The 25,593-nt window shown below is 44.3% G+C and overlaps 1 protein-coding gene across 3 annotated transcripts in view; it reads right to left on the reverse strand.

The window, feature by feature from the left end:
• The window catches only part of ZDHHC17 (zDHHC palmitoyltransferase 17), a 128,925-nt gene that overhangs the window by 88,619 nt on the left and 14,713 nt on the right, over nucleotides 1–25,593 (reverse strand). For 2 of the 3 annotated variants that reach the window (XR_013347832.1, XM_077832699.1), the window contains exon 2: nucleotides 19,515–19,618. Coding sequence is in view for 2 of the 3 variants with exons in the window: in XM_077832699.1 (XP_077688825.1) it covers nucleotides 19,515–19,618 (104 nt within the window). In the remaining variant the exon portion in view is untranslated. Of the gene's footprint in view, nucleotides 1–19,514; nucleotides 19,619–25,411; nucleotides 25,540–25,593 lie in introns of all 3 variants that reach the window. The other variant, XM_077832706.1, reaches the window with a different exon arrangement.

The following is a 25,593-nucleotide window of genomic DNA, read 5'->3' on the forward strand; positions in this document are numbered from 1 at the left end:
CCAATCATGTTAACTTTTCCTGGGGGAATTCTGTGCCACTGCAAAATGCAGAATTTTTCAGAAATTAATGTTGGGCATGCAAAATTCCCCCCGCCCCCAAAATGGGCTGCAGAGATGTTGGCTGCCACTAGGGGCCACTGGACCTGGCAGAGGCCAGCTCCCAAATAGAAGACAAGGCCAGGGGGAGGGAACCGGAGGGTTCCCAGCAGCTTCAGTTCCCAGCATGCCCTGAAGGAAGGAGGAGGCAGAATGCAAGGAACTCCTTGCAAGCCCAGGGACCCAGCATCAGGCTGTTTCTCCCTCTGGATCCCTGGCCTCTAGGAGGGTAGGGTCTAGGAGTGTCTGGGCTGCAGCTGGACTCTGGAGGGTGTGAGTGTTTGGCTGGGGGGGCAGAGGGTGTGTGTCTAGGCCCGAGGGGGGTAGGGTGTGTGGCTGGACTCTCGGGGGTAGGGGGTATGAGTGTCTTGGCTGGAGTGGGCCCCATGGCTGGGCTCTGGGGCAGAGGGAGCAGAGAAGCAGGAACTGGGTTGTCATAGGGGTTTCTTTAAACTCTACTCCTGGGGAAATTTGGTTGTTTGTCTGTATTGTTACAGACATATTTGCTGACAGGTATTTTGAAATAAATTACCAAAATAACTGAACCTGGCATGATTATATAGTGCTATTTTGAAAAATAAAATTTGCAGAATTTTATAATATTGTGCAAGGAATTTTTAATTTTTTGGCGCAGAATTGCCCCAGAAGTATAACTTGGAAGTTTCCAGGTCGTGCGGTGAAGACACAGTGGGTCCAGATACAGCAGGGGTCGGCAACCGATGGCACACAAACCAATTTTTAATGGCATGCTGCTGCATGCCAGGTCCCAGCCATCGGTCCCACTCAGCCCGCTGCCGAACCCAGGCCGGCAGCGAGCTGAGGGGGGCTGGCAGCTGGGACCTCGGCAGGCAGCAGCATGCCATTAAAAATCCTGCCCATCCCGGCCCGCTCTTCTCCGCCCCCATCCCCCCCACCCTTCCCCCCAGGAGCAGGGTGAAGAAGCTTGGTCCTGCCTGCTGGTGCAAGGCAGGCAAGCTCCCCACACCCCCGCCTCTTCCCCCAGCATGCTGGGTTCCTGCCCCTCCTCCCTGCCGCTGATCATCTGATGGGACGGGGACGGGGGAGGGGAGAAGTGGAGCCGCAGCATGCTCGCTGCTCCGGGAAGGAGACGGAGAAGAGGTGGGGGTGGGGACGGGGCCTTGGGGAAGGGGGGTGGAATCAGGGCATTTCCCCTCCAGCCCCCTCTGTGAGCCGCTCTGGGCTGGGAGCACCCCCATGACCATAGCCCACAACCCCAGCCCCCTGCCCTGACCCCTGCACTCCCCCACACACTCCCAGCCCTCTACCCTGCCCCCTGCCCTTATTCCTGCACCCTCCTCACACGCCTCCAGCCCCCTGCCCTGACTCCTGCACCCCCCACACATACCCCGCTGCTGGTCTGGGGTTCTGGCTGCCGGCCCCTTGCCAGCCAGGGTCCCGGCCACAGGCCCCACTCAGCCTGCTGCCAGCCTAGGTGAACAGAATCCCAGGCTGGCAGCAGGCTGAGCAGGCCAGCAGCATAAGATCAGCATTTTAATTTAATTTTAAATGAACCTTCTTAAACATTTTGAAAACCTTGTTTACTTTACATACGACAGTAGTTTAGTTATACAATATATAGACATAGAGAGAGACCTTCTAAAAAACGTTAAACCTTAAATTAAAAAGTGAATAAATGAAGACTCAGAACACCACTTCTGAAAGGTTGCTGACCCCTGAGATAGAGTATGCATTCTGAGTCACGAGAGATTATGTCTGGTAGAAATGGGAGAGTTATTGGACAAAATGATTGGAAAGTTATAATAGGTCTGGATACCAAAACTGATGAGTCCATCCTGGGGGTACAAGAATCATCTAAGCACTGTCCTGCTGCACTTTCCTTAGAATCCTGGAAAGTAAAAGGGGGGGGGGGTGAAGGGGGAGAACACAGACAGTGGGATGTGACCCGGAGATTAGAAACTCATCTGCTAGAGCAGTGGTCTCCAAACTTTTTTGATTGAACACCCTTATCAGTAAAAAATTTTTGAGCACGCACTCCCAATATATGTATATTTATTTATGTATAAATTATATACATGAACTACTGTACTAATATATTGTGTAAATTATAAAACACAAAAAAAGAAATTAAAAAACAATGAGAAAGATGAAATAAACAATATTTTTAAAATATTTTATTTATTAAAGGTACGAAGACCTTTTTGCTTGCACTAAAAAATTAATAATAATAATAATATTTTTAGTGAGAGCAATGTGATTGAATATGCTTTATTATTTTTGAAAATCTTGGTTTAACACTTTGTGATACAGCGGGCGCCCAGGGTGGAGTGTGCAGTCTGGGAGGGAGTTAGGGTGTGGGAGGGCACTCAGGGTAGGGGTAGGGGGAAGAGGCTCAGGGCTGGGGCAGCTCTGTTTGGTGCAGGGGGCATGCAGGTGGCTCTCTGCAGCGCAGCACCACCCCCATGGCCACGACTCTGGGAGCCGCCCCCCACCCCCCCCCCCCGGGGCAGGCAGGCCCACCCGGAACGCAGGGATTCTAGGAGCTTCAGGTCCCTGGGCTAAGGGGGCCCTGGGCTGCAGCTCTAAAGCCCCTTTCGGAATGCGGCCCTGAGAGCATGGGCCGGAGGACTCAGGAGGAGCAGGGGCAGCTGCACAGCCAGCGGATGGAGAGAAGTGGGTGCTTTCCCCTTCAAAGTGCCGCTTCTCTCCGGTCGGCTTTGAAGGGGAAACTGCCGCTTCTTTCTGGCCACTGGCTGCGCAGCTGCCCCTGCTCCTCCACGGGCTGGAGGACTCAAGGCCGCCCCCCACTTTTTTCCCCCTCCAGCGGTGCTCCTCCTGCCATGCCACCCTTTTGCTCCAGCTATGCTCCTCCTGCTGCGCCCCCCAATCGATCGGCTTGTGCACCCCACTTTGGAGACCACTGTGCTAGAGAACCCAGACCCCTCGAGAGCAAAAGAGGGCATTTTTTCTTATCCTTGGATGCAAAGATATCTATTTTCTGAAATCCCCATTTTGGAAGATATGTGTTAGCAACGACTCCTTCAGAGACTACTAGTGAAAGGAGCAACTTCTCCTAGTTCATCTGCCAGAGCATTCGATTCCTTTGGGAGACATATCACTAGGAGAGCTATGCAGTTACTGATGCACTATTCCCAGAGTAGAATGGTTTCTTGACAGAGGGTGACTGAATTTTGTTCCTCCCTGTCTGTTTATGTAATACATTATTGTGGCGTGGTCTGTTAAAATCTGTACAGCTTGGTTTCTCCACAGCAGTAGGAACGATCTGCAAGCAAAACAAAAAGCTCTCAGCTCCAGCATATTTATGTGAGTTGAAAGAGCTACTGAGGTTCATCGGCTGAGAGTCTGGAACTGACCCAGATGTGCACCCCAGCTGCTAATATCTAATATCAGGGTGGAAGATACGGGGGAGAAGGGCATTCCTAATAAATATTGTCTGGCTCTAACCACTAATGAAGGGACTAATGAAGGGACAAAAAGAGTATCAACTGAGGGAATCATGATTTGCTGGTTCGTCCTGTGAATGCTTGGATCCAAGATAGAAAAGGTCTCAGTCTCAATCTGACAAAAGATGTCACCTGGGTGTAAGAGCCATGTGACCGAGTAGCCTCAAGGCTACTCGGGGTGTGACTGAAGCAACAGGATCAGACGGGAAAGATTCTGAAATCTCTCCATAGGCAAGCCCTCAAGGTGACACTTCTCAGGGCACCCAGCGCCGAGTCTTTTGTTACCACCTGCCTCCAGTGCAAGGGAGTCTTGCCTGTGTTAGCTGGGTGTTAGTGCCACAATGCAACCAGCCTGTCAGATACTCAAGCACTCTTCTTTGGGCTATACCAGCCCTTTCGTTGCCTTTCAGGTTGACAATAGATGGCCCTGAGTCCCTTCGAAGTATCCCCGTGTGGAATCCAACCTCTGATCACAGGATACCCACAGAAATTCCAGATCCTCTGGTCCCCAAGGAACATAGCTTACCAGTTTTACCTTAGATCACCACTCCTGTATTACACACAGCAATTGAATTCAATTATAAAATAAAAAAAATCATTTAAGAAAGAATAGAGATTAAAATAAAAACTAGTTTAAGAGATGGGAACAAATGGTTACATATCAAACAAAATCATAACACACATTCTAAACTTACGAAGTGGGTATTTACCCACAAAAGCTTATGCTCCAATACATCTGTTAGTCTGAATCTGTAAAAGCGGCAAAGAGTCCTGTGGCACCTTATAGACTAACATGGCTATCCCTCTGATACTAAACTTAACTAATAAGTTATCCTTCTATCTAAAGAAGTTTATCTCACACAAAGTTCTTTTCAGCATTTTCAGCTAAGTCTGGCTGAGATCTCTTTTTCATGAAGCAAACCTGCTGTCAGTTTAACTTCCTAAATGAAGGATGTCAGGGTGTCTTTCTGCTCCCCCAAATATACCAGAACAGATCTTTGATGTTGACCTCAAAACAATGCCACCTACACACTGTTTTCCTCTTCCTAGCATAATGACAGGTTTCAGAGTAACAGCCGTGTTAGTCTGTATTCACAAAAAGAAAAGGAGTACTTGTGGCACCTTAGAGACTAACCAATTTATTTGAGCATAAGCTTTCGTGAGCTACAGCGTAGCTCACGAAAGCTTATGCTCAAATAAATTGGTTAGTCTCTAAGGTGCCACAAGTACTCCTTTTCTTTTTCCTCTTCCTAGTGATTCCTTTCTGAAGTCTCCCACAGCTCTTCATTAGCATTTGACTTAAAATGCTAACACTCCTATTAAAAAGAAAAGGAGTACTTGTGGCACCTTAGAGACTAACCAATTTATTTGAGCATGAGCTTTCCTGAGCTACAGCTCACTTCATCGTACACTCCTATTGTATGACATACAATACATAATGGTCCACCATGGAGATAAGCATCTCCCACCCACCTTCTGGAGGAGTTTATCTCATGACATGCTAACTTTGAGTGACCCGCTTTTAACTACAGACCGAGATAAGTTATTTTTTTAGTATATATACACATTATATATACACACACACACACACACACACACAATTCCTCACATATATCATTGAGAGATGTATGGTCAGAAAATAAGGACCACCAGTGTGGCATTACCCCTTTGGTGAACCAATGGGGTCGTCGTACCCTTATGTATTCCTGTGCCCTTGCCAGCATCAAGAGGTCCTTGGGTCATACTCTGTGTTTTGGAGTCTAGGAAAGTACCTATAAACTTTATGGTTTGGGATGGAATCAACTGAGATTTCTTTAGGTTGAGTTTCATTCCTAAATCTGAAAACAGGCACAGAATCAATCTTACTGAGTTGGAAACCTGCTGGACTGATTTGCCTCAGACTAACCAATTATCAAGATATGGGCACAAATACCCTGATGATGTAAATGAGCAATAATCACTTATGGGCACTTTGTAAAAACTCAAGGTGCAATCAAGTGACCAAACAAGAAAACCTTGAACTGATAATGGTCCTTTAGTACTGCAAAGCAGAGAAAGTTTCAGTATGATGGGTGTATCGCCACATGAAAATAAGCATCTTGCAAGTTGAGGGTACTAAACAAGTCCATAAGATCTAATGCGGGTGTGATGGATGCCAGAGTCACCATGCAAAGCTTTGGATTGGACATATAACTGTTGAGGAGCCTGAGATCTAGAATAGGTTGCCACCCTCCCTTTTTCTTTGGTATCATAAAGTAAGCAGACTAAAATCCTTTTCCTCTGAAGGCAAGTGGTATCAGCTATATGGCACCCAACTCCAATAGAGATTATATCTCTTGGTGCATGAAACTTATTTGAAACTGGTCCCTGAAGAGAGATGGGGAGGCTATCAGGTGTATGGTATAGAATTGTAGGGCATAAGCTTATTGAATGACCTGCAAGACCTAACAGTCTGATGTTATTGTGGCTCAGGTATCCCTGAAGAAAGAAAGGTGGGAACCAAAAGGGGGAAGGGAGATACAGATCCACAGATCTGTTCAGTATTTTCCTTATTACTGTGGTAGATCAGCATCTGACTGGGGTCTCAGATTTTTCAGTTAAAAAGAGCCTCAGTCCATGTTCTCTGGACCTTTGTGTGCGGTCTTAAAAGCGCTTGAGATAGCACACTATGAAATTCCCCTGAACAAAAAAGGCAATGGTTGTCTTCATCCATGAGCAGAATGACTTTCCTGCAGGAAGGCCAGAACTTGAAGCCTGATGAGCAGGCCCTCAGCATCAAATCTGAAATTGACACTCCCAGAATTTGAAACCTGCAAACAGGGCTCAGCCTGAAACTGACAAAGTAATTGACTAGCCTCACAGACCACTATAAACTAGCTGTCTTTTTTTTAAAAAAAGTTGTCAATGACAAGGCAACTAATAACTACATTAAAAGATTAATAATTTGTAACAGTAACTAACTGAACAAGGACACAGTCTTCCCACTTACCTTGAAGGGCAGTTAGAAGGAACCGAGGGTGAATGGGTCGCACTGCCTCCTTTATGCCTGGGCATGTCAGCATGAAAGGTGCCTGCACAACCCCTACTGGACACTGCTATTTGAACTTCCAAACCTCTGTGCCAAGGGAACTGACACAGTACATGGGAGCCACTTTATTTTCTACTGAATGCATCCGATGAAGTGAGCTGTAGCTCACAAAAGATTATGCTCAAATAAATTTGCTAGTCTCTAAGGTGCCACAAGTACTCCTTTTCTTTTTGCGAATACAGACTAACACGGCTGCTACTCTGAAACCTGTCATTATGCAAGGCACTACATTTAGCCGTATGGAATGGAAATCTATCAACTTCATGAAAAAACTCGTACAGATACAGACACCATCTTCCTTTCCAAACGCAAACAGATGGACATCGTACCAAAAGGACTGAAGGTAAAAAATCCATTACAATCTACATACCACACAGACTATGCTGACAGCTTGTGCCACACACTCTTAAAGAAACTGTGGAACCACCTGATCAACATCCCCTACAGCAAACAGGGAAAGATTAAGAATGAGCTCTCAAAAGTGGATACTCATAAAAAACCAACCTTCCACACAAAATTCCTCGTGGCTGGACTTTACAAAAGCTAGACAAGCCATTTACAACACACTCTCTGCTTCTCTACAAAAGAAAAAGGACACTAAACTATCTAAACTACTACATGCCACAAGGGGCCACAGCAATGATTCCCTTAGCCCACCCAGCAATAATGTTAATCTATCCAACTATACTCTTAGCTCAACAGAAGAATCTTGGGGCCTCTCCTTCTGCCCCTCCACCCCCACGAACATGATACAGTTCTGTGGTGACCTAGAATCCTATTTTCGACATCTTCGACTCAAGGAATATTTCCAACACACCTCTGAACAACATACTAATCCACAGAGACCTTCCTACCAACACTACAAAAAGAAGGATTCTGGGTGGACTCCTCCTGAAGGTTGAGCCAGACTGGACTTCTACATAGAGTGCTTCTGCCAAAGTGCACGGGCTAAAATTGTGGAAAAGCAGCATCACTTGCCCCATAACCTCAGCCATGCAGAACACAATGCCATCCACAGCCTCAGAAACAACTCTGACATCATAATCAAAAAGGCTGACAAAGGAGGTGCTGTCGTCATCATGAATAGGTCGGAATATGAACAAGAGGCTGCTAGGCAGATCTCCAACACCACTTTCTACAAGCCATTACCCTCTGATCCCACTGAGGGTTACCAAAAGAAACTACACCATTTGTTCAAGAAACTCCCTGAAAAAGCACAAGAACAAATCCGCACAGACACACCTCTGGAACCCCAACCTGGGGTATTCTATCTGCTACCCAAGATCCATAAACCTGGAAATCCTGGACACCCCATCATCTCAGGCATTGGCACCCTGACAGCAGGATTGTCTGGCTATGTAGACTCGCTCCTCAGGCCCTAGGCTACCAGCACTCCCAGCTATCTTCGAGACTGTCAAGGTTCGTCCCCCACTCTGAACTCTAGGGTACAGATGTGGGGACCTGCATGAAAAACCTCCTAAGCTTATCTTTACCAGCTTAGGTCAAAACTTCCCCAAGGTACAAAATATTCCACCCTTTGTCCTTGGATTGGCCGCTACCACCACCAAACAAATACTGGTTACTGGGGAAGAGCTGTTTGGACGCGTCTTTCCCCCCAAAATACTTCCCAAAACCTTGCACCCCACTTCCTGGACAAGGTTTGGTAAAAAGCCTCACCAATTTGCCTAGGTGACTACAGACCCAGACCCTTGGATCTTAAGGACAATGAACAATCCTCCCAACACTTGCACCCCCCCTTTCCTGGGAAATGTTGGATAAAAAGCCTCACCAATTTGCATAGGTGACCACAGACCCAAACCCTTGGATCTGAGAACAATGAAAAAGCATTCAGTTTTCTTACAAGAAGACTTTTAATAAAAATAGAAGTAAATAGAAATAAAGAAATCCCCCCTGTAAAATCAGGATGGTAGATACCTTACAGGGTAATTAGATTCAAAACATAGAGAACCCCTCTAGGCAAAACCTTAAGTTACAAAAAAGATACACAGACAGAAATAGTTATTCTATTCAGCACAGTTCTTTTCTCAGCCATTTAAAGAAATCATAATCTAACATGTACCTAGCTAGATTACTTACTAAAAGTTCTAAGACTCCATTTGGGTCTATCCCCGGCCAAGACAGAATATAGACAGACACACAGACCCTTTGTTTCTCTCCCTCCTCCCACCTTTTGAAAGTATCTTGTCTCCTCATTGGTCATTTTGGTCAGGTGCCAGCGAGGTTACCTTTAGCTTCTTAACGCTTTACAAGCGAGAGGAGCTTTCCCCTGGCCAGGAGGGATTTCAAAGGGGTTTATCCTTCCCTTTATATTTATGACAGAGACACCACTGACTTCCTGAGGAAACTACAATCCATCGGTGATCTTCCTGAAAACACCATCCTGGCCGCTATGGATGTAGAAGCCCTCTACACCAACATTCCACACAAAGATGGACTACAAGCCGCCAGGAAAAGTATCCCCGATAATGTCACGGCAAACCTGGTGGCTGAATTTTGTGACTTTGTCCTCACCCATAACTATTTCACATTTGGGGACAATGTATACCTTCAAATCAGCGGCACTGCTATGGGTACCCGCATTGCCCCACAGTATGCCAACATTTTTATGGCTGACTTAGAACAACGCTTCCTCAGCTCTCGTCCCCTAATGCCCCTACTCTACTTGCGCTATATTGATGACAACTTCATCATCTGGACCCATGGAAAAGAAGCCCTTGAGGAATTCCACCATGATTTCAACAATTTCCATCCCAACGTCAACCTCAGCCTGGACCAGTCCACACAAGAGATCCACTTTCTGGACATTATGGTGCTAATAAGCGATGGTCACATAAACACCACCCTATACCGGAAACCTACCGACCGCTATGCCTACCTAAGTGCCTCCAGCTTTCATCCAGACCACACCACACGATCCATTGTCTACAGCCAAGCTCTACGATACAACCGCATTTGCTCCAACCCCTCAGACAGAGACAAACACCTACAAGATCTCTATCAAGCATTCTTACAACTACAATACCCACCTGCTGAAGTGAAAAAACACAGATTGACAGAGCCAGAAGAGTACCCAGAAGTCACCTACTACAGGACAGGCCCAAAAAAGAAAATAACAGAACGCCACTAGCCATCACCTTCAGCCCCCAACTAAAACCTCTCCAACGCATCATCAAGGATCTACAACCTATCCTGAAGGATGACCCATCACTCTCTCAGATCTTGGGAGACAGGCCAGTCCTTGCTTACAGACAGCCCCCCAACCTGAAACAAATACTCACCAGCAACCACATACCACATAACAGAACCACTAACCCAGGAACCTATCCTCGCAACAAAGCCCGTTGCCAACTGTGTCCACATATCTAGTCAGGGGACACCATCATAGGGCCTTATCACATCAGCCACACTATCAGAGGCTCGTTCACCTGCACATCTACCAATGTGATATATGCCATCATGTGCCAGCAATGCCCCTCTGCCATGTACATTGGTCAAACTGGACAGTCTCTACGTAAAAGAATAAATGGACACAAATCAGATGTCAAGAATTATAACATTCACAAACCAGTCGGAGAACTCTTCAATCTCTCTGGTCACTCGATTACAGCCCTAAAAGTCGCAATATTACAACAAAAAGACTTCAAAAACAGACTCCAACGAGAGACTGCTGAATTGGTATTAATTTGCAAACTGGATACAACTAACTTAGGCTTGAATAGAGACTGGGAATGGATGGGTCATTACACAAAGTAGAACTATTTCCCCTTGTTTATTCTCCCCCCACCCACTGTTCCTCAGACATTCTTGTTAACTGCTGGAAATGGCCCACCTTGATTGTCACTACAAAAGGTTTTCTTCCCCCCACCCCCCTGCTGGTATTAGCTTATCTTAAGTGATCATTCTCCTTACAGCGTGTATGATAACACCCATTGTTTCGTGTTCTCTGAGTATATAAATCTCCCCACTGTATTTTCCACTGAATGCATCTGATGAAGAGAGCTGTAGCTCACAGAGACTAACAAATTTATTTGAGCATAAGCTTTTAAGGTGCCACAAGTACTCCTTTTCTTTTTGCGAATACAGACTAACATGGCTGCTACTCTGAAACCAGGCACAGGAAGAAGAAACTATGGTTATGAAGCCTTGGTGGCTTCTTGAGAGATCTTTATTTTTATTGAGCTGTGAATATTCTGCTACCAGCCATTGCTACACCTTCCCTAAAAGGTCATTAGTATTGAATTCATCATTATTGAATAATATCAGGGTATATTATTAAAACAGCAAGAAATGAAGGTTATTCACCTTTAACTGGAGTTCAAGGTGTACTCTGCATATTCCCACTCATGGATGTGATGACGGTGCAGCTCTCACATTGGAATCTTTTGACAGAAGTGCCTGTCGCAGTGCTCCTGCAACCACTCTTGCCCCCTCCCCTCACTGTTCATGAATGTTCTGAGTGTGAGTAACCTTCGTTTCTTGACTGAGCGTCCTCTGCACATCTCTGACTCATGGAATAGTTTGACCAGCAGTACTCCTCTTTGGGGAAGGTGGAACATGGAGTCTTAATTAGAGAGAGATTGAAGTACTGTTCTGCCAAACTGAGCATCCAATTTGAACACTCAAGGCTTGTCTATATGGAAACTAAGCATGCAAGAATCTAGGACTGTAAATCTACAACACCCTACCTTGCCATGTACTAACTGGCCAGGTGGACCCTGCTACCGCACATGAAACTTCCTTAGTGTGTTTTGTTGTTTTAAAGTACATTACAGAACTTTTAGCATGTGGTAGCAGGGTCCACATGGACAGTTAGTGTGCTGTATTTACACCATGATCTTCCATGCACTAAGCCTCATGTGTAGACAAACCTTAAGCCCAAATAGAAGCGTTGTGTACATGAATATCTGGAGCTTCATGTTACAGAAATCGGGAGAGTGGTAAGTGTAATGCACTGAAGGCATCCTATTGAGGTCACCTTGGCCCTAGTGGAATGGGACCAAAATTCTTCAGGGATAGAAATAGATGTCAATATATAAGCCTCTTGTGTACACAATCATTTTGATAATGTTTGAAAAGAGATTGTTTGACGTTTTGTATAATCAGCATAAAATATGAAAAGATTTGGAGACTTTCTGAATTGTTTAGTCCCATTCAAATAACAAACTTAAAGCCCTTTTTGCATTTAAAATATGCAACCTATTTTCACCTGCATGTCCATGCAGTCTTATGTGAGGGAGCAATACCGACAGATTAGTAACTTAGTCAATACTTTAGGTAGGAACCTGGGATGGGGACATAGGACAACCTTATCTTTATGGAATACAGTAAATGGCAGACCAGCCTTAAGGGCTTTCAGTGCAGCCTCTCTAAAACAGGAAGTGTAATTCTGTTTTTGGATGGAGAACCAAGGACGTCAAAGATGCGGCAAGAGACATCTCCTCTACTATTACCAAGGGAATTTTCAGAGTAGTTGTCAGCTATTTCATGAAATACTGCATCCTCTAACAAAGACGCAATTCCCATATTTTTATCCAGAGATTTCGGGTCTTCCAGTCTGTTTCTTTATGTTCTTCGACCACCCCAGGTTCATCCTCTTCTGAGAGCATGTCTGATGCAATAGTTGGGGATTGCTCTCTTTCCCTATGAGCTGCAGACAGATCCATGAGCTTTGGATCCAATGAATGAAATCTTCCCAAAGCTCTCAAAAGAGAAATGGATATGCTGTCATTCTTGGTAATGCCTGGGAGAGGGCCAATAGGGCCATCCAACTCACGGTGGGTGCCAATCCAGCCAACAGTCCATTGCTATTCAATCTCACATTATCTGCTACAGCATGCATCTTTTCCACATGTTTGTTCAGCAATATATCTTCCCTTAAGAAAAGGACAATGTGGCAATTGAGTGGGTTAATCTCTGATTCCAAGTCTGACAACAGATCCGATTTCTGATCCAAGCATGATAGTAAAGGAGAGATTAGAAGTAGTAGCATTTTACTGGAAGGGGAGCATTAGGTGGCAGGAGAGGTGGTGAGAGACAATAGCTCCTCTATCCTTCACTTCTCTGGAGGGGAAGTAGCATTATGTGGATCCAAAGAAGCTCCTCTCTCTCATGTCTTTATCAGTCCCCTCCAGATCCAAGATAAGACAGGGCTAAGGATTTTTACAGTGGATTTGAACTACCACTGTTATGGGAGATTGCTGAGCAGGCTTGAACTGAGTCTGATCTGTGGGACCACACATTAACTGCCAACTGCACTAGATGTTCAGGATCCCTCTTTCTCAATTTAGGATCAATGACCTGGGATTAAAAGACACTGGATCCACCAATTTCCTCAAGTATCTTTTGAATCATTCTTACACACTAAGTCTCCCCTGAACCCGAGTTCCTGGATTTGAGGGAGGTTGCTCCTACAAAATGGCTCCGCTTACAGAGGCCATCACCAATGGAGTCTCTCTGCTTTTCAATTTCGGGCACAAAGATCCGAGATCCTTTTTAGATACCACAGGGTTCTTGGAGCTTGGAACCAAAGAAAGGTCGCACTTCTTGAAACCAGGACTCTTGACTTTCAGACCCAGCATCTGATCCCAACAGCAGAACTGAAGCTCCACTTAACGACTAACTAGAAAACCTTAAGAAACAAAACCCAATACTAAAACTAAATAACTATTTACACTATAATCTAATCTAAAATGTAAGATAAAAGCATAACAAGCCACTGTTCAAGATAAGGATCTTGGCCACTGGCCCCGAATGGTTCCCGATCCACCAGCTGCGGAGGTTGGAAGAACTACAGTAACCACAGCACCAGGCCCCCTTTTATAGCCTCACCTGTTGTGACATTATCCCGGGTAAAATCTGGACCGATAACAGCTGTGTCCTCTCAGTTCTCCAGCCTAGGATGCCTTTTACACTGCTTTGCTGTGAGAGCAACCACTGCTGGCTAGCTCACACACAGCCTCCAGCATGTCAATTACTCCCAGTTATACTCCGAGTGCTACAGCCAGCCACCCTTTATTTACACTGCAAAGTAACACCAGCAAATCCCCAGTCCCAGACCTCCTCCCAGAAGCGTGTCTTGTATTGCTCAGCACTCTCCTGGACAATACAAGCTCATATAAAGTCCATCATTTTATTAATTGAAAATTATATGCATAAATCTGTTACCCCAAATGGAGCTTCCCAAATACTTCAATCCAAACACACTGGTCTAAATAAAACAATAATACAAGTTTATTCACTTATATCTTCTGTAGTTATTACAAGTAATGAAGCATAAAAGTCAGAATTGGTTACAAGAAAATAAAAGTAAATTGCAACTAATGCCTAACTTAACAAACTAGTGTAAATTCAAAACAAATGTCTCTCTCAGCACGTTTTAGCAGCCTTACTGGCTGAAGAATGAAGGAAATAGCTTTGGACAGGGAGGGGATCAATCAGGATCCCTCCCCCAGTCCAAAGCTATTTCCTTTATTCTTCAGGTGTTGTGGATGCCATGGGTAGAGAGACAGAAGGAATCAATTGGGGTGTCTCCTCTCTCCTCTTTATAGCTCTCTCTCTTCTTTGAGAAACGTCTCCAGCTGAGGTTCAGAAGACGGAAAGTCTGTGTGGATGGGAACCCAGCTGTTTCTTTGTCAAGATGTAAATTTTACCCACATCCTCTTTCCTGCCAAAGAATAGCTATTTAATCAGGTGACAGTCCATTTAATTTTGCTGACACCTGACTGAGGCATTGGCTAACCTTTTGTCTCTGGGGAACTGATTTGTGGCTGCTCCCCCCAGACTTGGAACAAGTCTAGCAATGCCATACAAAGGAATCTTACAACTTTACATGCAACGTTGCTACACATATTTTACCAGGACAATAATGATCAGTAAATTATGAGTTTTCACATGATACCTCACAAGGCATACTTTGTATGAAATTTATCATAATTTTGTAAAAGGGGTGAACACAGGGGTACAGACGGTCATACCCTCAGAGCATTCAGGAGCACTAAGAACAGAGGATGTGAGAGTGCTCCAATCAGCACTGCTATGAAAAGGTTCCACCATCAAAGCAACACCAGTGGCACAACCCATGAGTGGGAATATTCTGAGAAAACTGAAAGAAGAATAAATAATTTAGATAGAATTATGCTTTCCAATATTTTTACTGATAGCGATAAAAAGAGAGCTGGAGGGTGGCAACATTCTTTCACAGAAAAATGGAGTTTGCCATACTAAACTATTCCAATGGTCCACATAATTAGTATCCTGCCTTCAACAGTGGCCAACACTAGTCAGATGTCTGAATCACTAGGTTATTTGCTTTGTCCAAGATATAAATTAGTGGAATACCCTGACTCCCATTTACAATAGGTGTCTCACCTGTGAAATTCATGGCCTAATGAAACTAAAGATACTCAGCCAGTCTCATCATTTAAGGACAGAGTAAAGAAATCTCAGGGTACTTCTACATTGGAAAAAAACCAATCAACCAACCAAAACATGGCAGTGAGTCTCAGAGCTGGGCTCAAGCAACTCAGGCTAGTACTACAGAACTAAAAATAGCAGTGAAGACATTACTGCTAGCGCTAGAGACCAAGCCCCTTCACTGGGTTCCAGAGCCAGGGCTCTTGCCCAAGCAGGAACATCTAATGCTCCCATTTTTATTAAGAAGAAAAGGAGTAACTTGTGGCACCTTAGAGACTAACAAATTTATTTGAGCATATGCTTTCGTGAGCTACAGCTCACTTCATTGGATGCATTTCAGTGGAAAATACAGTGGGGAGATTTACATATTTTTTATTTTTATTGTAGCACGAGCCCTGCAAGCCCAAGTCAGTTGAGTCAGGCTGTTAGACTCACTACCACAATGGGGTTTTTTGCAGTGTGGACATACCTTATAATTATATTTATTATCATTATATATAATTATATAATTAATTGTTCCTTATAATTGTTAGTAACTGAAAATTACATTATTATTAGTATTATTTGTAGTGCACCCAGAGACATTGTTGTGATGAAGGCAATACAAGTTGTTGATGATGATTTCACCAGCAAACCTAATACTAGCTAGTGGCTGATCTGATAGATGTAATCACTGCAACATCATTTATTTGCCTACTGTTTTGCAACTGCACAATGTATCTTTGGGCATTGAGTCTAGAAGTACAGATTTTGAGACTTCCACTACTATAAAAACACTAACTAGTCCAGTAATAAGGCATATTAATGGTTAAGCCAGTTAAGGAACGAATAATTTCAGTACATTTGCAATATCCAGTGAAACCACTGATTACTGTGAAACTTGTACGTCAGCCAGGCCCCAGGATGGGAGAGTTACATTTCCGTACTAAAAGGGTATAAACTACAGCAGCAACTCTCTAGTAACATGAGAGGGTATTTTTAATCCTGGGTGTCAATTATCACCATCTAGGTCAGTATCTGATATTTTTAACACGTTTTCAAATGCTGTCCAATCATGTATCACTGCTCACGTCTTCTGTAGAAAACAAAGAGCTTGGATCCTTTTTTGTGCTTCCAACCCCATAGCACTGGTGCAAACACGATGGATTCTGATTTTAAATAGCTAGTGGAAAATTCTCCAAGTTGAGGGGAACTTCTCGTCAACAAAGCTAGCAGAGCTGGCTCCTGAGCCAGCCATCTTTTGATTCCCATCTGTGTGACAACGCAGAGATGGGGCTGCTAGGTACACAGTTTACCTCTCCCCTGCTACTCCCCATTGGCTTAAGGACCCTCTAAAACCTAAGCTGTTGTAACATGTCTGGACCAGGCACATATAACATCATAACTGGCTCCCTGATGGCCCCTTTTCCCCTCCACAGTGCTAAGAAGAGCTCAGATAAAAGGGAAAATTGAGCCTCAAATATTTAGTAGGCAAGAAAGCATGAAAGTCTCTGAGAAAGGGGTTAAGTTGCTATTATTATAGTAATTTAAAGAGTAACAAATTTACAAGCTGTACAATTAACTTTTAAAAACACTCTATAGAAGAAAAAAATATCCAGTTCCACACATGCACACACATTTTAAACAGTAATCTTCCACCCCCACCCTTATCCCTCCCTGCACTGTTTCTTTGTAACCATTCACATTTCTTTCATGCCTTCAGATTCAACTATTGATATGGCAGTATGTATCCAGCTAGTGTAAGAGATGTATAGTACACGCCACCATTTCTGTACCTTTTACAGGTGTGTAAGAGCCTCTTCTTGAATGGCCTTAAGATGTGAAAATTGGGGTATTATAAAAATTACCTCTGTATAGTTATAAAACCCTAATAAGACACTCAAGGAAGCAATCACATAGAACCAGGAGCCACAGAAGCATTTGTCATTGATATCACTGAATCTTAATATTCATTTTTAACTAATGTTAATAATGGTTATTTACCACACCCTCAACATAACAGGAAATGGCTCAACTCCACTGTGAATATGTATGCCTACTGAGATTTTCTGAACGCAATGCAAATCATGAAATTATTATTTAAATAGCTCACGTTTCTCCCTCCTAAATATAAGAAATATTTTTCACCTGCACAGCTTTACAGGTTTACTTTTAAAATAAAACAAATATGAGGCTGCATGCTTTAAGTTTTATTATGCTAACATGGTATTTCTGATTACAATTATAGTCATGCGATCATTTAAAATGACATTCCAGAGTTGTGTTTTGAGGGGACTATAAAAACTACAAAAATCAAAACAAAACACACTTTCAGGGTTGTCCAAAGCCCCCACCTTGCAAATTTCCTTTGTTTACTGGAACAGGGGTGATATAGAGGTAAGGAGCAGGGTGCCTGTCAGTCCCATAATCTCCCCTTCAATGTGTGCAAGGATCTGGGGGCCCTTGCCTCACTGGTTGTCTGAGCCAGTCTCTCAGCCTGCCATGTGGAAGATGGGATCTGGGGGTCCTTTCTCTTTGGGGAGCCCCTCTCCTTCCCCGCCAGTACATGCATTGGGACAGATGCCCCTGTCCCTCTGGGAGGGATCTGAGCTCCTCTCCCTGCCTCCCGGTATGCACAGGGATCAGGGGAGTCCTGCCAATATAAAGGGTCTGAGCCCCTCTTTCTCTGCCCTCTGTGCATCTGAGGGACCGTATCCCTCTGGTGGGGATCTGATCTCCTCTCCCTGGCCTCCCATGTAAGCTGGCACTGGCCCTACTGACACAACCATATCTTATTCCTGCACAATGACCAATAGTAGCCAAAGCTTACTAAAAAATTGTTTCCCCCAGAAAATATAAAACTTTCCCTCTTTACATTAAGAAAAAATAGGCAATCTCAGCCTCCCCATCTACCTCCAAAAAGTCAGTGTTCACAAAGAATTAAATATTGGCTGCTACAGTTCACTAAAGAAATTACCTAGGCTACATCCACCCTCCAGCACTTACAGCAGCGCAGCTGTGCCACTACAGAGTGTGTGGTGGAGATGACGGAGAGGGATGAGGGAGAACTCTCTCCTGTCAGCTTAATAACTCCTGCCTCCGTGAGAGGCAGTAGCTATGTTAGCCAGAGAAGCTCTCCCACTGACATAGTGCTGTCTAACTGGCTTTTAGGTCGGTATAACTTATGTCACTCAGGGGTGTGAGCAACGCAAGTTATATCGAAGCAACCTGTAGACAAGGTCTCAATCACATGCAAGTGTAAATTTGTTAGTCTCTAAGGTGCCACAAGGATGACTAGTTGTTTTTGCTGATACAGACTAACACGGCTACAACTCTGAAACCTGTAAAAGAATAACGTTTCAATTCATTTACCATGTCAACTAAAGTACAAGTGAGGTTATCTTCACTGTGTTGCAGAAAAGATGTTGCATTGTTGTCACATGGAGATAAACAAAAATAACCACAGCAGTTCAGCAAGCCAAACAAAAAGGCTCAGTGTACTCTCATATTTTCTCTCATACCACTCACAACACAACTCTATATTGTACTGCATGCACTCCGATATTATAATTATGAAAATCATATAAGCACCCAAACTGCACGAGAAACAACCAGCCTCCCTCTCCACTTTCTGCGTTGTGTATTAATATAAAATAATAACTGCTTCATATTTGAGATAATCTGTTTTTTATGTAATTTAGCACCTATATAAAAAATACTTATCCCAGTGATTCATTCGTACAATGATTAATTGCTACTGTGCTGATTGGCAACCAATTTACAGTTTTATGGCAGTGTTGAAATTGTAGATTTAAAGGTGATCAGGCGAATCCCACCTGTGCGCCAATGGTCTAAGCACCTAAAATCACATAAGCATTTTGTAACTGTGTATGATCCACTCCATAATTTATTCATAATTTATTCATAATTCACTCCGTAATTTATTTGTATTTTAAAACATAAGGAACACCATAAATAGAAAGAAAAACTAATTTCGGAAAGCATTTAATCTCTTCTCCATCATCCACCCAAGCAATAATCTAAATCTCAAAACTCTGCATAAATGCTTCTGTATATTTTCATACAGTGTGCGTAAATTTCCCTCAAAAGCATTTTTTTTAATTCATTTTTCAAATCGTGTACTATAATCCACCAGCCCAGGATTGCTGTTTCTAAGGATACAAAAAATAAATTTCAGAGTAACAGCCGTGTTAGTCTGTATTCGCAAAAAGTAAAGGAGTACTTGTGGCACCTTAGAGACTAACCAATTTATTTGAGCATGAGCTTTCGTGAGCCACAGCTCACTTCATGCTCAAATAAATTGGTTAGTCTCTAAGGTGCCACAAGTACTCCTTTACTTTTTTTAAAAAATAAATTATTCATTCAAAGTTTATGCAACTAAAACAAAGAGATTTTACTGTCATTCCACTAATGGAGATATTGACAAATTTAAAACTGCAAAAAAATGCACTTACTGTGTAGCTTTGACAATGTCCCATGTGCTGTAATCATCAATGTGGCTTTTCCGTCCAAGAGAATCACTGTATCCATGGTTATAATGACTTTGGGGCTTGATTTCCTACAAAATGGAAATCTGCTATTAGGACATGAGACTTAGGTTTACTGCTAGAATTCTTAAAATATTTGTAACTGAACAGCATTTATTTTGAAATATTTCCATATGAATACAAAAATACTATATCCAGTTGAACATAGAATAAAATCAGTTAAATCTGGCCAGGATACATGATCAAAACTTTTTAAATGTTGTGAAATGTACCACAGTATTCTTTAATAAATACATTTCAAGACCTTAGTTTTAGGTCTCATCCAAGAGATGGCACACCTGCAGCAGTGCAGTATCACCAAATCCCATGCTGCAGGCATTCATTCAGTACTGTTTTAGAAGACAGAGTGCCTCCTCAACCGTAATGGCCATCTTTACAAGTATGTAAAATATGACACCTTATAGCTTTTGAATTATATATCAACACAATCAAAAATGAGTATCAAATGTATGATTGTTTACTTTTTGTCTTGAATTCTGTAACTGTACGCTGTTGAACAGCTGCCATATTTTACCCCACAGATGATGCCTATTATATGCGTAGTAGTAAAGTGCTTTTGGGATAATTACTACTATGGTGACTATAACCTAGTTTTTATATTCTATTGTAGCTCTCTGATCATAACTAGGAGCTTATCAACTGGGCAACAGAAATCACATTTGAAGACTCTGAGACACACAAAATACCCAACTAACATGAAATGAGTTCCCTTCTTTTGTTATAGACCTAATGGAAGGGAAAAGAAAAAACGAACAGGAAACATCTTCATCTTACTTCAATTGGGGGGGAGGAGTGAGAGTGAAATAGGGATGTAAATATTGATTAAAAAAGTTAACCAGTTAAACAATTAAAATTATATAGTTTAACAGGTTAACCGAGGTTGCTCCAGCTGGTCTGGTGCAGGGCAGCCAGGGCTGGGGGTCCTGCTGCCCCGGCCAGGGGTCCCACCATCCCGGCGCAGCTGGGGTTGCTCCGGCCAGCACAGCCATGGCCAGGGTCACTCTGGCCAGGCTGAGGACCCGCTGGCACGGCCAGGGCTGGGGTCCCGCCAGCCAGTGCTGCCAGGGTTGAGGGCTGCAGTCCCGCTGGCCCGGCACGGCTGGGGTTGCTCCATCCAGCACAGCTAGGGCCAGGGTCGCTCCGGCCAGGCTGACGCAGCCAGGGCTTGGGTCCCACCAGGACAGATGGGGCTGGAATCGCTTCAGCTGGCTGGGCCTGGGGTCCCACCAGCCCGTCCGGCACTTCACGGCGGGAGTCACTCCAGCCAGCCAGCCTGGCCTCGCCACCAGAGCTAGAGTCCCTCTGGCCAGTGCAGGGCTGCCGGGGTTAACGGTTAAGGTCGGTTAACAGTAAGCCTAATACTTACCGGTTATCCTTTTACCTCCCTAGAATGAAAGTGAAAGAATGAGAATGAATGAGAGAATGTGTGTGTGTGTAGACAGCTATTCTCAAGTATATAAAAAACATATGACCTTACAAAAATTGGATCTACCAAAAGAGTTAAGAGGTCTAGGCTTCAAAGCAAAAATGGCCTAGTCTGTTCATTGTACAGCCTTGATTTAGCACATACATTTCCTAAGTCAGGGACCATGTTTTCCTCTGAGGTGTAGCGCTCAAATTGTCAACGTGCAAATAACTGTCAGCTGCAGAGTCTCTCAACCATTAATCGCTTTAGCTATATCATACCACCTCCCTTTAAATACGTTTTTTTTGTTCTCCATCATTACTATAGTGTTATCCTGGAGAGCACGAATTCACTCTCATCCTCATCAGCACATTAAATACAGATAAGCAAACAATCATACTTAGTAGTCCAAACCAAACAAAAAGACTGCTTTCCCCACTCTAAGTTATAATTTACATAAAATTTTAAAAGAAAGATTAAATGTCAGTTATTTCATTTAGAAATGTAGTTTACTACAACCTACAGTGCTGTAAAAGAATGGCTAAACAGCTAGATAATACAGAAGATGTGATTCTTTTCAGCAAGTCTGCAGGTATAATGGGCTCAATGCAGCAGAAAACAGGCTTCACAAATAACTTCAGCTATTTCCTATTCGGACAAGAAAGTACCTTTTCCTACAGCAGTTTAGGAATGTTATATTAATAATTTTGCAGCTGCTCTCTTCCTGGGGCAAAGTTTGTAATGGATGATTGTTTGCTCACTCACCACACTTCAATAGGTCCTGACATCCTATTCTTTCCAGCTAACTGAACATTTTGGAGGTCAGACAGTTAAATTAAGAGAGGAACTGTACAGCCTAAAAATTGTCACTCCTAGCCCTCCTACCCCCCAAAAATGAATCAATGAGGTGACAAAGAGGGGAACCAGTGTTAGAAAGAACAATGTTAACAATAGTTTAACAATAAAAAGAAACTAATGACTCAATTTCCTCATTGTTAACCAGTAGCTAATAAAGCAGATTAGAAATGGAGTACCAATCTCTTCTATTGAGTTTATGGGACAATGTTGTAAATGCCATACTTTAGCAAAATGGTAACCTCCAGTATCAGGCTCAGTTACTCATATTGTATCTTTAAACTTCTAAAGCAAACAAAACATCTCAGTTTATTCATGGTGAAGTGCTTCTTTAACTTGTGACATTTCAGATTGTTGGGATGAATGCAGCTTTACTTAGCAATTTTTCTATTAATATTATCACTTGGTCTCCTTAGCAACACAGTCAATAGAATTTCACCCAGAAATTTCTGCACCAAGCCCAATAACCTAGGCTTGAACCAGAACATATCTTTTAGGAGATAAATGTCAGGAGAACTGGAGTGAAAACACAAAACAAATAAGTTCCCAATCCCACTTCCGTGAAAATGTATCCATGTGTCCCACCACAGGATCATAATACCTACAGCAAAGTTTGTTGTTCTGCCTTAGTGGAAATGAGTCCCACTTGAGGTCACAACCCTGTTTTACTCAAGTACCTGGGATTCCCATGAAGCAAGACTCAGAAATCAAACATCGCAGAACATGAGTCAATTCACCCTGCAAGCAGAAATTTTCCAGTTTTGGTCTCTTTCTGGAGGTGAATGATTTGGAAAGTCTGAGCAAAAACTTTTCATGATCTCAGCATGATGGAAAACTTATTTTTTCCACATCAAAAATTATTGAAAGGGATTTTTTTTAAAACAGGTCTATCACTGAAACAACTGGAGATTCAAAAATGAAATTTTACTTAGAAGTGTTTCTCTTTACAATGAAAATCCCTGAATTATTTAGTTATAAGCTGTCACAGAGTGTGGGGGAGTCCAGGCCCTGCACCCCTCTTCCTGGGATCCACTGAGACTCTCAGCCAGCCAGTAAAACAGAAGGTTTATTGGACCACAGGAACACAGTCCACAACAGAGCTTGTGGGTACAACCAGGACCCCTCAATCACGTCCTTCTGGGGGAGCAGGGAGCTTAGACCCCAGCCCTGGGGTTCCCTGTGTTCCTCTCCCCAGCCCCAAACTGAAAACTAAACCCACCTAGCAGGTTCCCTGCTGCAGTCTCCGTCCACATTCCTGGGCAGAGGTGTTACCTCCCCCTCCCAGCTCAGGTGACAGGCTCTCAGGTCTCCCATCCCCAGGGCACATTCCCAGGTCAACACTCCCCCCTCCCTGCTGAGTCACATCGTCACATAAGCCTCTGGAAAAAAAAGCATTTTGCACATGTATGGTACAAGTGATACTACTTTTACCACACTTGTTCATGTATATTCAGAGAGGATGAATATACAGAACTCCTTAACTTCATGGATTATTCCAAAACTGCAAGGGCAATTTCCAAAAGTTTTATGGTAATGTCAGATAGTGTTCCAGCCTAGCAGGTTACCAATGAAGTTGAAAGCAAAAATCAGTATCAACTTGTTCCAGCTCTGAGCTCGGGTTGCCAACATTCTAAAAACGCACAAAACTGAACACCCTTGCCCCACCCACCACTCACTCCATCCCCACTCCCTCTGTCACTCGCTCTCCCCCACCCTCACTCACTTTCACTGGGCTGGGGCAGGGGTGCAGGAGTGGGTGAGGGCTCTGGCTGAGGGTGCAGGCTCTGGGGTGGGGCTGGGTATGAAGGATTTGAGGTACAAGAGGGGGCTCCAGGCTGGGGCTGAGGGGTTGGGAGTGCGGGAGCGGGTTCACGGTTGGGGTAGGGGGTTGAGGTGAGGGATGGGGTGCGGGCTCCAGCTGAGGGTGTGGGCTCTGGGGTGGGGCCAGGGATGAGGGGTTGGGGTGCAGGAGCCGGTGCCAGGACTGGGAGAGAGTTTGGATGCAGGAGGGGGCTCAGGGCTGGGGTGCAGGCTCTAGGAAGGAGCCTGGATGTGGGAGGGGGCTCAGAGCTCGGGCAGGGGGTTGGGGTGCAGGAGGGGGCTCAGAGTTTTGGCACGGTGGGAGGGGAGGTTCAGGGTGTGGGCTACGGCCAGGCGGAGCTTACCTCAAGTGGCTCCCAGAAGCAGCCAGCATGTCCAGCTCCTAGGCAGAGGGGCCATGGGGCTCCATGTGCTGTCTGTGCTGGCGGGCTCTGCCCCCACAGCTCCCATTGGCTGCGGTTCCCAGCCAATGGGAGCTGCGCAGCCAGTGCTTTGGGTGGGGGCAGTGAACAGAGCCCCCTGGCCCTGCACCTAAGAGCCGGACATGCCAGCCGCATCTGTGAGCCGTATGGAGCCAGGGCAGGCAGGGAGTTCTGCCTTCGCCCCACTGCGTCAGCGATGGAACTTTTAGCAGCCCAGTCAGCACAGGGTCCCTTTTCGATCAGGCGTTCCAGTCAAAAACCGGACGCCTGGCAACCCTACTCTGGGCAATAAATTTATAGGACAAATACACGATAAGTGTGATAGGTCATGCAACCTACAGAAGGCTTGAAGGGGCCAGGTAGACCAATTAACTCCCCAGGCTGCATCTGGAGGAGGAGTCAGGGAGCAGGGATTGATTAAATGAAGCTCAGCTGGGCAAAAACAGGAGGGGTCTGTATAAAGGAGCTGAGAGCAGAAGGGGGCTGTAGTGAAGTAGTCTGCAATCACTCCCTGGGGGAAGGGAGGTGTGTTTGGGGCTAGAGACAGGTTGCCTGCAGTTACTCCCTTGGAGGAGGGAGCTTGGACTGGAGAACCAGAAAGGCAGGAAAGGGTAAAGGCAGCAAGGTATGGGGTACAGAAGACCTTGGCTGCTGAGAGGGTCCCTGAGCTGGAACCCAGAGTAAAGGGCAGTCCCAGGTTCCCCTACTAGCCACTGGGGAAGTAGTGCAGACCAGACAGTGGAGAGCAGACTGCCTGGGACAGTTCTCCTTGGAAGGCTTTGATATCCAGGAAGGGGAGAACCCCAGTGACATGGCTAGAGTAACAAGTGACGAAGAGGAAGCTGCAACTCCTGGAGCAAGAGGAGCTGCAGGATGAGAGAAGATGGGTGGAGAGATATCCAGAGGAGGGTCTAGCACCTGGAAGAGCTAATCGCCAGGAGCAGCCAGGAGGAGGCCCTAAAAGAGATACAAGGGGCACTAAAAGACAATATTTAAAACCTATACTCAAGAGTAACTCAAACCAAACCACACAAGATGATCTAAATTTATGTTTCTATAGAACTTCCTTGTTCCATAGGGCAAACAGTCCATAATGCTTGGGGGGGAAGGGGAGGGGAGAGATAGGGAAAGAGTAAGAGCTTAGTCACTATACTGTATGTCTAATGTTTGTTACACTTTTCAGATTAGTCAGAATGACAACATAACAAGAATACAACACCTTTGTTTCCTCAATGCCATTCTGAAGACAAAGGATATAAACCTGTAGAGAATCTACGAAATAAACTTGACCTTATGCTTACACTGGCAGTATTCGTTAGCAAACGCATCTGGTACCCAAATCATCAACACATGGAACAGGTTTTCCCATTTCACCGTCACACTACTTCATACATAGTTCAGTCCTTTCAACATTCCATTAGCCTGAAAGCTAAGCAGAAAAACTGGTTAAAATCTCTATATTCCAGTGCTATGCTGCCATCTA

The sequence above is a fragment of the Eretmochelys imbricata genome, chromosome 1, assembly GCF_965152235.1.
Source record: "Eretmochelys imbricata isolate rEreImb1 chromosome 1, rEreImb1.hap1, whole genome shotgun sequence".
Classification (NCBI taxonomy): Eukaryota; Metazoa; Chordata; order Testudines; family Cheloniidae; genus Eretmochelys; species Eretmochelys imbricata.